Source organism: Mustela putorius, unplaced genomic scaffold, assembly GCF_011764305.1.
Source record: "Mustela putorius furo isolate JIRA1106 unplaced genomic scaffold, ASM1176430v1.1 tig00000095_pilon_pilon_pilon, whole genome shotgun sequence".
Taxonomy (NCBI): domain Eukaryota; kingdom Metazoa; phylum Chordata; class Mammalia; order Carnivora; family Mustelidae; genus Mustela; species Mustela putorius.
In genome coordinates this window covers 19,201,820-19,214,473 of record NW_025421280.1, presented here as the reverse complement: position 1 = coordinate 19,214,473, position 12,654 = coordinate 19,201,820, and the positions used below count along the sequence as shown (strand labels likewise).

Here is a 12,654-nt window from a genome sequence, read left to right as displayed (position 1 = left end):
TTTTGAGAACAGAGTTACGGATGGTGGGGGTCCTCCCTCTGGGCTGGGAGTTCTGATCACGGTATGCCTGTCTGGCCGCCAACCTCTATCCCCTCCTCCAGAGACCCTCCCGGAAGTCAGAAACAGAGACTGTTGGAATCTACCAGAATTTTGAGAGGAAGTCAGGAGTCCCTGGAGACATTGTCCCAGGTAAAGCTGGGCCCATTTTCTCCAGGAAAGCCCCCACTCCCCACTGGACTCGAGATGGGAGCCCAACCTCCCCCAGTTGCCAAGACCTGAGCGGAGGCACCACCCCTGGAGAGGGAGCCCTTTCCTCTCTGAGGCCCCTCACCCCACCCGACCCCTTGGCCCCAAGGGCGGGGGGCCTCAGCGGACAGAGACCTGAGTCTAAAGTGCCATCTCTTGGGCAGACAGTGGGACCTACGGCAAGATCTGGGAGGGCAGCAGCAGGTGCAACATTGAGAACTTCACCTTCCACAAGGTCCTGGGCAAAGGCAGCTTTGGGAAGGTAAGGGGCCTTTGGGCCTGGGGCAGCTCAAGGGGCCTGGGCCCAGCAAGGGCCCCTGCATCCCACCCTACCTGGCTTCTTCCCGATGGGGCAGGGCTGGGGTGTCCTGGCCCTTTGGCCTGGCCTTCCCCTGCTCAGCATCCTGCCCACCCATCAGGTGCTGCTGGCAGAGCTGAAGGGCAAAAAGGAGTTCTTCGCTATCAAGGCCCTCAAGAAGGACGTGGTTCTGATCGACGACGATGTGGAGTGCACCATGGTGGAGAAGCGGGTCCTGGCACTTGCCTGGGAGAATCCCTTTCTCACCCACCTCTTCTGCACGTTCCAGACCAAGGTGTCCAGCTCACTCATGGTTACTGCCCCAGTAGCCGTGGCCTGCCCCCTGCCCCCCCATGTCCTCAGGACAGAGGTGTCCCCTACTTCCCAGCTTGCCCCCGGTGGTCCTCAGCAGCCTTCTGCCCTATACTGTGCCCCTGCTCACCCCTCTCCCCATCCCAGGACCACCTGTTCTTCGTGATGGAGTTCCTCAACGGGGGAGACCTGATGTACCACATCCAGGACAAAGGCCGCTTCGAGCTCTACCGCGCCACGTACGTGAGGGCCCTGATGAGTGTGTATTGGGGGGAGTCCACTGCTGGTCTCCCCTCCGTTCCTGCTTCCTTCTCCCTGGAACAGCCAGCCAGGGCTAGAGCTGGGGGTGGGGAGACCGGAGCTGGGGGTCTCCCCAGCATATGGGAAGTTGTGGATGGTGGGTGAGTGCCAGCATCCTGTCCCCTCCCTGAGCCTCGGGCAGCCTTGTGGATGGTGATGCTGCACAACACAGGACCCTGCTATGGGCCCCCAGACTGGCATGCACGCCCCCAACTCTGGCACATGTGTTTATCTATTTAAGTGCATACACTCTTATGATGGAGAATTAACTCCTTTGAAGCTCTACCTTCATAATTTCCTTTTTGGCCTTGTTTGCCAGCCCCTTCTTCCCTGATACAAGATGTGCTTAATGAGGCCCAGGTGGCCCGGAGTTATTTGCAGCATTTCCTGCCCCTGGGGGCGGGGATGGGGGCCCAGGGAGAAGCAGGAGTTGGTCACAGAAATACGGGAACACTTGGTCTCCATCATGCAGGTTTTATGCAGCCGAGATCGTCTGTGGACTGCAGTTTCTGCACAGCAAGGGAATCATTTACAGGTACAAGGCGACGGTGTGTTGGGGGTGGTTTTAGAAGGGAAAGCTCCAACCCCATCATAGACCCCAGAAGGCTCTGCGTGAAGCCTGGCCCAGCCATGGCCTCATCTCTGCTCGGAGTCCGGCTTTAGTTGGGTATTTGCCTGAGCCTCCTACTCCATTGCTTGGATTCCTGTGGCCCCTCTGCTGAGGCTGGCCCAGCTCCAGGGCCTGGGAACGCGTTGCCCATACTTGGCGCCATTGGCGGGAGCACGGAACTGCCTGGGATGCCGTCTCCCTTCCTGGAAGCGATCGGTCTTGCTCCCAAGCCCCGTCTGAGCTGTCGGGAGGGAGGGCCGGCTTCCATCAGTTTTCACCCAGTAAAAAACAGCCCCATCCTGGATGTGGGGAGGGGCCCATCAATAAGGCTGATCCCGAGCGCTGGGCTTTGATGTGGGACAAGGTCAAGATGCATGGTCAGATGGAAATTGAATCCATGGGACAGTGTGGATCAAATAGGACTCGGGTTCTAGAAGGTGGTGGATGGGGGAGCCATGAACTGTAGCGTGCTCGTCCGTGCGTGCCATCGCCCTGGGGCGGGCGTGGTTCCTGAGGTTAGTGAAGACAGACTTCTGCTGTTTGCCCTTTTCTAGTACCCCAGGTGTATCAGTTATCCACGAAACCACAAACTGTGTAAAACAGACATGGTGCCTGCCTTTGTGGGGTCAAACCTGATCTCAGGGCCACGTCCGCTGCTGACTGGTTAGGTGACCCTGGGCAAGTGACGTCACCTCCCTGAGCCTCAGTGTGGGCTTTAGGAAGTCAGGTGGCGTGTATCCAGCACGTGGCACACCAGTAGGGGTTTTTCAGGAAACCCGTGTTTTTAGCACCTCTTCTTCGGTTTCCTTTTCTCTCCCTCGTTCCCTTGTCCCCTGGGGGGAGGTCCTAGGCTTACAGGACTGGAAATGGAGACACGGGGGCTGAGGGAAATGGGGCACTGGCCCCCGGTGACTCCCTTTCCTCCCCGCTCGCAGGGACCTCAAGCTGGACAATGTGATGCTGGACCAGGACGGCCACATCAAGATCGCCGACTTTGGGATGTGCAAGGAGAACATCGTCGGGGACAAACAGGCTAGCACATTCTGCGGCACTCCTGACTACATCGCCCCTGAGGTGAGCGGGCCGCCTGCCGGCCGCCCGCCCAGGAAATGTCTCCGCAGGGTGGGGAGACGGTGATGCCCCGAGCTGCGGCCAGGAACACGAGGGAGCCTGGCCAGGCCTCCGGCTCGGGGGCTCCTCTCAGCTCCGGCCCCGCTTCTCCTGCCCCAGATCTTGCAGGGCCTCAAGTACTCGTTCTCCGTGGACTGGTGGTCCTTCGGAGTCCTTCTGTACGAGATGCTCATCGGTCAGTCCCCCTTCCATGGGGACGATGAGGACGAGCTCTTTGAGTCCATCCGCGTGGACACCCCGCACTATCCCCGCTGGATCACCAAGGAGTCCAAGGACATCCTGGAGAAGGTGGGAGGGTCCGGGCCAGGCTGGCTGGGGCGGGGGGACCAGCAGACACACGGGTCCTGGGAAGGCCAGGGGCCCTCGTCTCCGGAATGGCAGCCTCGCCGCCGGTGCTCTGGTCCTCACGTGGTGAGGGCATTGTTGGCTCTCCGCGTTCCCGGGAGCTCCTGAGTCCAGCCGCGCTGAATCAGCCCGGCACAGTGATTATGAGCTTAGGGCAGGAGGCAGACAGACCTGAAGCTAAACTCGGAGTCTGTCTCCCGATCTGCTGAATGGAGGCCGTAGGAGAAGCTTCCTCACGGGGTTTTGGGGAGACACCCCATGAATGCGTGGTGCTCGGCTCTGTGCCCGGCACGTCGTGGACACCCGGTAAACACCACTGCTTTGACTCACGGACCCCCGGCAGGAAGTCCCCACAACCCTCCTGCGTGGCCTGTTGTGTCTGGGGGGACCCTCTCAGCTTCAGAAGCCCTGGGCTGGACCATGGGGCCAGGCTAGACCCTCCTGGGCCCTTCTGGGCCCGCTTGGGATTCGCTGAGGCCCTGGGTTCCCCAAAGTCATCGGATGCTAACCAGGGCCCCTGCTGGGTTACAGCTGCTTGAAAGGGATACAAGCAAGAGGCTGGGAGTGAGCGGGAACATCAAAATCCACCCCTTCTTCAAGACCATCAACTGGACTCTGCTGGAGAAACGGGCTGTGGAGCCGCCCTTCAAGCCCAAAGTGGTACGTGATCTCACTCCCGTGGGGGCCACCCACTTGCTCCTGCCCTCCACTGCCTTCTGGGCTCTGCCTCCCTCTCGCTTCATCGGCACACTTTCCTCCTCTCCATCCTTCTAGCAAGCCTGCTTCCCTGGCCGCCCCGGCACCTTCTGTCTCTGCCTCTACCTTTGTGTTCTCATCACACACCGCCTCTCAGTCAGTCAGTCAGTCAGTCAACAAACGGGGGGGACTGTGGATCCAGCCACCCTTCAGTGGACCTTTAACGCCCCTGTATGCCAGGCACTGTGCCTTGGCAATCAGTTAAGTCCTCTCTCCCTGCCTCCATCCACCCAGTCCATCTTCCAGTAAGTCTTAGAAATGCCAAGGGCCCGAGTGCAGGGTGCGGGGTGCCATGCTAGCTCCCCAGCAGAGCAGGAAGCCCAGAGCCAAAGGAGTGCTGGCTCTTGGGAGAGATAAGAAGCTTGCACACTGATGATCGTTTATGATATGAGATGACCATGCAGGGGCTGTCACAAGACCATACATGATCAGTTGTCACTGGGACAACTGAGCAGGAGCTCAGATACAAAGAACAGAGCAGGGCTGAGGAGAAGCAGGATGTGAGCAGGGCAGGGAGGGCGGCTAGGAGGCCTTCCAGACAGAGGAGGGGTCTTTCCACAGAGGTCCGGAATCTGCAGAGGCCTCCTAGGAGCTGGCAGGAGAGCAGAGGCAGGTTGGTGCCCGAATTCTCAGATAAGGAGTTGGACTCCATGGCCCTTCTGTGACCTCGGCTCTTCCCTCTGGCCTTCTGTCAGGACACTCTGGCAGCTTGCGCAATGTGCCCCGCGATGTTCCTCGAGGCTAGAGAGTGCTTCCCCTGAACCAGGGGCCTCCTGGTCTGGGCACCTGCTGGGGGAAAATCACACAGCCTGTTCTCAGTCTCTTGCTTTTGATAGATGGGTAGATTCCTTTCTCTGCAGCAAAAAGCACGGGGCAGGGGCAGGTGTGTGGGTCTGTGGGAAATGGTTAGGGACCTAGGGCAAGCTGTCTGAGGGTACCTCCACGCCAGGAGCGCACACTCTGGGAAATGGGTCCAGGGCTGCCAGTTTTCAAAAGCAGCCAGAAATCTGGACTTTTATGTCAAAAATTGCCCAATTGTAAAACAACTGGCTCAAATCCATTAAAACCCAGTGCCAGTCAGAACGACTGTACCTGCCTGCTTAGTTTGGCCTGAAGGCCACTGGCCTGAGATCTCTTCTGTTCCCATTTCATTGTATCCTCAGGAGCAGAGAGTTGGCAAACTTCTCCTGGAACAGTCTGATGGTACATATTTTAGGCTTTGCAGGCCAGACGGTCTCAACAAAGCAGCCACAGAAAATTTGTCAACGAATGGGTATAGTTTTTTTTTTTTTTTAAAGATTTTATTTATTTATTTGACAGACAGAGATCACAAGTAGGCAGAAAGGCAGGCAGAGAGAGAGAGAGGAAGCAGGCTCCCTGCCGAGCAGAGAGCCCGATGTGGGGCTCGATCCCAGGACCCTGAGATCATGACCTGAGCCGAAGGCAGAGGCTTTAACCCACTGAGCCACCCAGGCGCCCCCGAATGGGTATAGTTTTGTATGAATAAAACTTCATTTGCGGACACTGGAATTTGGATTTCATTTCATGTTTACATGTCATGAAATGTTAATCACCTTCTTGATTTTTTTCCCCTAAGCATTAAAAAATGTGAAAGCTGTCCTTATAGCTCTCGGGACCCATAAAAACAGATGGAGGGCGGGGTTTGCTCGGGGGCGGGGTTTGCTCATGGGTGGTCATTTCCTAGAGCCTCGTTCAGGACAATGCCCACATCTCCTTACCCAGGCCCAGGGCTCTTTGCTGGCTTCCTTTTTCCCCTTGGGGAGACGGCATCTACTGTCCAGCCAGGCTCCTCTCAGGCTGTTGGGAGAGACTTCCTATTCTGTTCTTTCTCTCTCTGTCTCTCTTTTTAAAATTCAAGTTAGTTAACATCTAGTGTATTATTAGTTTCAGGGGAGAGATCAGTGACTCATCAGTTGCATATGACACCCAGCGGTCATTACATCATGTGCCCTCATAATACCCATCAACCAGTTACTCCGTCTTCCCACCCACCTGCCCTCCAGCAGCCCTCACTTTGTTCCCTGGACCTGAGAGTCTCTTAGGGTCTGCCTCTTTCTGTTCTTAATAAGGTCAGCTCTGGCCTGGCCCAGCACCGCAGGGCTTCTGAGATGTGTGGGAGGCAGTCTCGGGAACTTGGGGACCTTCAGGAGGGCCCCCCCTCCTTGGGTCCCGCTCACGTGCCGCTGCCCTCTACCCGCAGAAGTCCCCTGGAGACTTCAGCAACTTTGACCAGGAGTTCCTGAACGAGAAGGCACGCCTCTCCTACACCGACAAGAACCTCATCGACTCCATGGACCAAACAGCATTCGCTGGCTTCTCCTTCGTGAACCCCAAATTTGAGAGATTCCTGGAAAAGTGAGGTTTCCAGACATGCCTCCCCACAAAGCACCCCAGCCGGGGAGCCTGGGTCAGGCAGCATGGCCTGCCCACACGGCCTGGGCATGGCAGGCTGGGCAGCGCCACCCCTTCATCGGCAGCCCCCTGCCCACCCACAATTAGCAAGAGTGTGATTGCCTGGTTTGTGCTGCTGCCGCCCCTTGGCCCCCAAGAGGGGCCTTGGCTCCTGTCTGGCTGGGCTCTTATGGTACTTCTGTGAACCCTGTGTAAAATTTGCTTTTCCTCTGCCGTCAGAGGGAAATTGTAAATCCTGTGTTTCATTACTTGAATGTAGTTATCTATCGAAAAAATATATTATATATATATATACATACACACACACACACACACATATGTAATAGGCTGTATATAATGCTCAGTAGAGGAGAAACGTATGGGGGATCTAGTGATGTGTTGATTTTTTTAAAATATATATATATATATATATATATATGTACACACACACACACACACACACAGGAACAAAAAAGGAGCAGAAACTGTTTGAACCTCCAGGTTCTTATATCTGTGTGTCTAAATAAACACCGAGTGGTACTGAGCTGGCTGTCGGGACGTGTTTGTCCCAGGAAGCTGGTGGCCGCTGTTCCCACCTCGGCGGCTGTCCTGGAGCTGAGAGCTACAGACACAGACCCCTGGGTTTTCATGCAAATGTGTTTGTATTTATGGGTCTCCTGTGGCTCCGAGGCCCTGGGCCTAGAGCAGAAGGCTTCTCTGCGTGGCAGAAGGGATCCCTGAACGTGCCTGTGGGACGGTGGATGGGAGGAAGTGGGAGCAGCTGCCGACAGGGTGTCAGGAGAGAGAGGGCCAGTGTGGAAGGGCAGAGGCATGAGCAGAGGCCGGGAGCAGGACAGAGAAGAGGAAGGACATAGAGCTCGGGCCTCAGGCCCATCTGGATTCAAATCCCAGAGTAGCCGAAAGACGTGGTGTGTCAATCATGTTAAGCCTCAGCTTCCTCATCTGTAAAATGGGGGCAAGGCAAGGTGATGCTAGATGGAACTCCACACCTCGTTGCTATGTATCCCCGACCCTGCCACAGAAGAGTCTGTGTTAGGATTCTAGAATCTATTTCTCAAGAGTCCTGGCCTACCTGGGGAAGGGGAGGAGAGCAGGGTGGGGGAAGGGGATGAGAAAATGCTGAGTGGCTGTGTCGAGGTTGAGGGCCCTGCTCCAGTATGCCTGTGGTCAGTGAGGACAGTGGCTCCAAGGGACAGAGGTGGCGACCAGTGACCCCTGAGCCTGGGCAGTTCTCCCCACTCCTCCCTCCCTCTTTTCCCCTGCCTACCCTCCAGCCCCTCTGGTCCAGCCCCTGGCCCTGCAGCCCTAGAGGTAGGCAGAGTGCCCCAGCCCTTGATTGGCTGGCCCCCACAGTCAGGCAGCTGACTTCCAGCAAATTCATTTTTGCTGGGCCGAGGTACAAGTTTCCAAGGCTGGAGAGAGGTGGGGCTGGTGCCGGCGGGGGGAGGGGGCCGTGGGGACGGGTGGGGCCGACTCCCTCAAGAGAATAAAGTCCCCCTCCCCTCTCCATCCACCAGCTCCTCTCCAGGAAATGCTTTCGTGGAATCCCTGCTCTGCTGTAGGGCAGGGAAAAGCCTGGAAGTGAGGTTTGGTCCCTTGGGCTCACAGTCAGGTTGGGGGATCCAGGATGGCACAAGGCTCTACTGGGGCACGCCTGTCCCCGAGCTCTGCTGCGATCACACACAGGCCCCAAGAGCTCCCCTGGGGCTGTGTAGAGTGGGTTTAGAACAAAAATATGGTTGGTGGTTGAATTCCAAGGCTCCTTCCATTTTCTCTCAGCTCCAAGGCAGACCCTTGCACTGAGGACCCTACTTCCTCCTGTGTGGAGATGGGGCAAGTGGTTTGTTAGCCAGAGGCAGTGGAGGGTGGTGGGGAGAACATGGTGCTGAGAGCCAGGAGCCTGGAGTTCAAGTCCCACTCTGCCATCCACAAGTTTTTCCACTGGGACTCCGTTCCCGTCATCTATAAAATGGGACAATCCTGCTGCTTTGAGGGGCTCCTGGTTCTGGGGAGCCCCTTCAGGACTGATGCTGGTAGCCCACAGTGTGGGCCTAAGAAATGGCAGGGGCTGGGCCTGTGGGGCCCACCTTAAGGAGCCAGAGATTGGGGATGGGGAAGCAGCCACCTGGATCCTGCCCCACTGCCTGGGAGGCTGGAGGCTTTTTGCCTCCAGGCCTGTTCTCAGAGCTGCGAGGGGCCAGGCCTGACCTGGTGGCCTCAGGAAATGCCTCTCATGGCTGGGCCCAGAGCCACATTTTCGCTGGATTCGGAGGTCTTCTAGAAGCAGGCAGGTGTGCAAACAGCAGGGCTGTCGGCCCCCATGGCAAGGGCCAGAGGGAGCGCTGCGCCGGCTGCACACGGGGCCCCTCGCTCAGTACTGGGCAGGGTGGTGCGGAGGCAGGAGGCCGGGGTGGGGGGCAGGAGCATGGACTCTGCTGTGAGATGGCTCTGGGTTCAAATCCTTCATGTCCCTAGTCGGTGACTTCCATGAGTGACAACCTCCCAGAGCTTCAGCTTTTCTGTCAAATGGGGATAACCGTGCTGCTACGTGTGGGGGAGGTTGAGGTCTCTACGTGTACCCCATGGACTCAGGACACTGCAAATATGCTCCGTAATCAGCAGCCACCGTGACTCCGTCCCCTCAACGGGACGAAAGGTGGTCAGGACAGAGGGCCTGCCAACCGGGCCTCTCACCGGACTGGATGAAAACCTCTGAGGCACCTGCCCCATGTCCCAGCCATCCCCCTTCTCAGGCAGAGCTACGGGGGAGCCTCGCCCACAGGCCCCAGGAGGCTGGCCGGCCCTTGCATGGATTACTGGGGAAGGGAGCAGAAGGCCCAGCAGTCAGGGAGCTGGTTGAGTACCAGCAAGGCCAAGGGACCCAAACGAGCAGGTTAGAATGTGCCAGCTTAGGAAGGCACCCAGAGATCTGGGAGCACAGGGCAAGGCTACAGAGAGGGGTGAATGAATGACCACACAAGTCCCTTTAAGGCAGGGGCTGTCAGATTCGGTATACTGTGCATACCGAGGAGATATGGCCACCGTGGCAAGTTCCAAGCGGTGGGTCTCAGGGCTGGCAGCGCGCTGGAGCCCCATGCCAGGGCTGCCTCTGGTCGAATGATCACCTCTGGAGGGGGACCGGCCTTCAGTATTTTCAAAGCTCCCCAGAGGGTCCGAGCTGCACGGGGATCAGGAGCCAGTTGGGTGGGAGCCAGGAATCTGCATTTTGCCCAGTCATCCAAGTGAAATCAGGAAACGCTGCTCTCAACAGGCTACACTCTGGAAGGCGAAGTCCTGTACCTCCCAAATCACCGTCCCCGCGCCCGCCTCGCCTGTGGTCCCAGAGGTCCCCTCTGAGCTGAAGGCTCAGAGCTGGCTGGGCTACAGCGCCCTCTGGTGGTCATCTGGCTGGCAGGTGCAGCTGCCGGCTCAGACCAGGCAGGACCCGCTTTGCACCAGATACTGTGTTGAGTTCTTAACCCACCTTGTTCCAGCAAGGAGGTGCTGTGCTGAAGGATCATTTTGCAGAGGCTCAGGGATGCGGAGGTTATACATCTGGGTATCTATCCTGACCTTTAACAGGGTCCTAGGGCTAGTCCCTATCTCCAATCTAGTCTCTGGCATCCACCCCAACATTATGGTCACATTTCCTCAATTTATTCCTTATTAAGGTGTGCACAGCCGATATGAGCTGGGAGGTTTATCGCAGATTTTAATAGCAGGAAATAAGGAGGTGTATTGCATTTGCCAAGATGGGAGGGGCTCGTGGGCTCCAAGACGTCCCCACTGCAGCCCACCATGCACCTGCCTTCTCCTTGACCCCTCTAAGCTGGATAGGACCTGGCTCCCTCCTGCGCCCTAACTGTGCCCACTGGGTGACCTTAGGCTGCCCTGTGTGGGACTGGAGGCTGGAAACCCTGTTTTGGTTCCTCTGAGTCCTGACTACCCTCCCAGGCACCTTCTTATCTCCTTGGTGCCGGCGAAGGGAAGATGCACGCAACCGAAAAAAGGAACCTGGAAGCAAAGAAGGGGCAAAGGAAGACCCCCAAAGGTGTGAGCCAGGCCTGAGTCAGTACGGACCAGGTGATGCCAGGCCTGTGAGGTTTGGGGCACTGGGGTACTCCCTGGGTCTCTCCTATGATCGAATCCAACCTTGGGCGGCTGTACCCTCAGTGATTTCAACCTTTGGAACTTTAATACCAGTCCCCAAATCAGGCTTTTTCAGTGGCCTTAGAAGACCCCCGGGTTCTTCTCTTTCCCTGCCGAGAAACCCATACTCTGAAAGCCCAGCCCTTTGCTGCTCAGCCCACATTAAGCAGCATGCAAATCTCAAAGCCTTCTTGGGAAGGCATTTTTCTTCCCCACCTTCTGAGAGGGGAGCTTGGCTTTCTATTGATTGCACCTGTGACGGTAGACAGGCGCGCTGTGGGTGGGGTGGCAGTCTGGGCTCTGTTCCCAAATTCAGGCGTTGCCTCATAGAACAGGTTCCTGCTCTGTGCCAGGAGCTCAACAGGCATCACTTGGAGCCGTCTCTCCACGGCGCTGATCTAGCAGTCTCAAGAGCCCGTGAAGGGGACATTCTGGGTCCAGCACCGCGCTTGACACTTTCCCTCCACCATCGAAGGCTGAGAATCCTAAAACAGCCCCATGAGGTAATAACAGTTAGTGTCCCCATTTTACACATCTGTAAACCAAGGCTCTGGGAGGTTAAAGACAATCTGTCCAGGGGCTCTGGGCCGGAGGCTCAGCTGTGATGTTTTCCACAGAAACAAGCAGTCTCCCAGGCTTGCTTAGGAGCTGTGAGGGATCCTCAGCAGCTCCAGGAAGAGGGGAGGTGGGCCTGGTGACAGGCAGAGCCAGTGGAGGCAGCTAGGAGGGGACACAGGCAGGCTGCCTGGGAGCTGGAAGGACACTTGGAGTCTGTGGGTCTTCAGTGGGGCTCTCCCTGGATTCACAACGGAGCACTGGGGTTAGAGAAGAAAGGGGGCTGGGCCAGGTCACACGGGGAGGCAGAGGCTGGGACAAAGGTAGACCCTCGGAGCAGCCAGGTGTGTCCCCAAACCTCCCCTTCCTGTAGGACACCAGCGTGGCTCCTCCTTTCTGCCTACTTCAGACTCACCCTGACCCTGGCATACAGTGGGTGGTCAGGAAATGCTGATGAATGAACACGAGTCCACTGAGCACTTGCTAGACCCCCAGCACTATCCTGTGCCTCCCTCTCTGCTGCCCTGCCCCTGCTCTGGCGTGGGGAGGGGCCAAGGGTGACTAATAGACACAAGCAAGGAAGGCTGCCAGTCCTGCCTTATGGCCCTAGCAATGGCAGGGGACCAGAGTCCACGGACCTCAGAAGACAGTGTCTACCAGCTGGTGAATGGCAGAGGCCCAAAGCCTCAGCTGAGGGTTGGGACCCCGTTCAAGAGCAAGGCAGCAGCGGCTGGCCAGAGTCCAGCACGAACCTGCCATCAATAATATTGGCAAGGCTTCTCCAAGCAACTTCCTGGGTTTTAAATAATGAATTCAGAAACAATTAAGTGAATTCTGCATACTTTGCGTCAATAACAAGTTAAAAATACCACACTTCACAAAAGCCTTGCTTTGAATTGGAAATGGGTCTCGTTAAGCTTAAATGTTCCTGAATTCTCCGTTTGGAAACAATGTATGTTTAAAAAAAAAAAAAAAAAAAGATTGTCTTTACACCCTGGTTTTTAGGTTTGACAATAGCGGGATATCCAATGCCTTTGTTTTGATTGGGCCAGCAGGGGGCAGTGCTGATGACCAACCTATGAGACACAGGTGCAGAGCCCGGGTGGGGTCTCTACCTGCCTGGCCCCAGCTGTGGCTTGGTGTTTCACCTGTAGCTTGTATATAACCTGCTCCAGGCAGTCGGGAAGCCGCTGCGTGGAAAGTTCTCCGTGTGTCTCGGCACACAGTGAGTACGCAGGAAACCTAAGCCCATTGTTCTTATTCTGAGCTCGTGAACCCTTTATTTGTATGTGTTTGTCTCCTGACAAGGCATGGCTGGCCCCAGCTACTGGTGTCCAGGAATTGTGTAGAAAGGGAGGGGACGGGGTTTCCCTGGGTTGGGAACGAAGAGCTGCAGACGGCGAGTCGGGGGCCGGCTCCGGACCCGGCAGCAGGGTCCTCACTCCACTCCTGCCCTCGCCGTGGGCTCTGGGCCGAGAGCCAGCTCGACAGCAGGAAAGTGACTGTCTAAGACTGGTAT

At 56.7% G+C, this 12,654-nt stretch overlaps 1 protein-coding gene across 2 annotated transcripts in view; it reads left to right on the top strand.

The window, feature by feature from the left end:
- PRKCD (protein kinase C delta) overlaps positions 1–6,819 on the top strand; it is a 28,547-nt gene extending 21,728 nt beyond the window's left edge. For both annotated transcript variants that reach the window (XM_045078936.1, XM_045078934.1), the window contains 9 exons: positions 102–189; positions 411–508; positions 666–839; positions 1,004–1,095; positions 1,629–1,691; positions 2,702–2,840; positions 2,997–3,185; positions 3,774–3,902; positions 6,220–6,819. In XM_045078936.1, coding sequence (XP_044934871.1) covers positions 102–189; positions 411–508; positions 666–839; positions 1,004–1,095; positions 1,629–1,691; positions 2,702–2,840; positions 2,997–3,185; positions 3,774–3,902; positions 6,220–6,378 — 1,131 coding nt within the window. In that variant the 3' untranslated portion in view covers positions 6,379–6,819. The remainder of the gene's footprint in view (positions 1–101; positions 190–410; positions 509–665; positions 840–1,003; positions 1,096–1,628; positions 1,692–2,701; positions 2,841–2,996; positions 3,186–3,773; positions 3,903–6,219) is intronic.
- Positions 6,820–12,654: the final 5,835 nt, after the last annotated feature.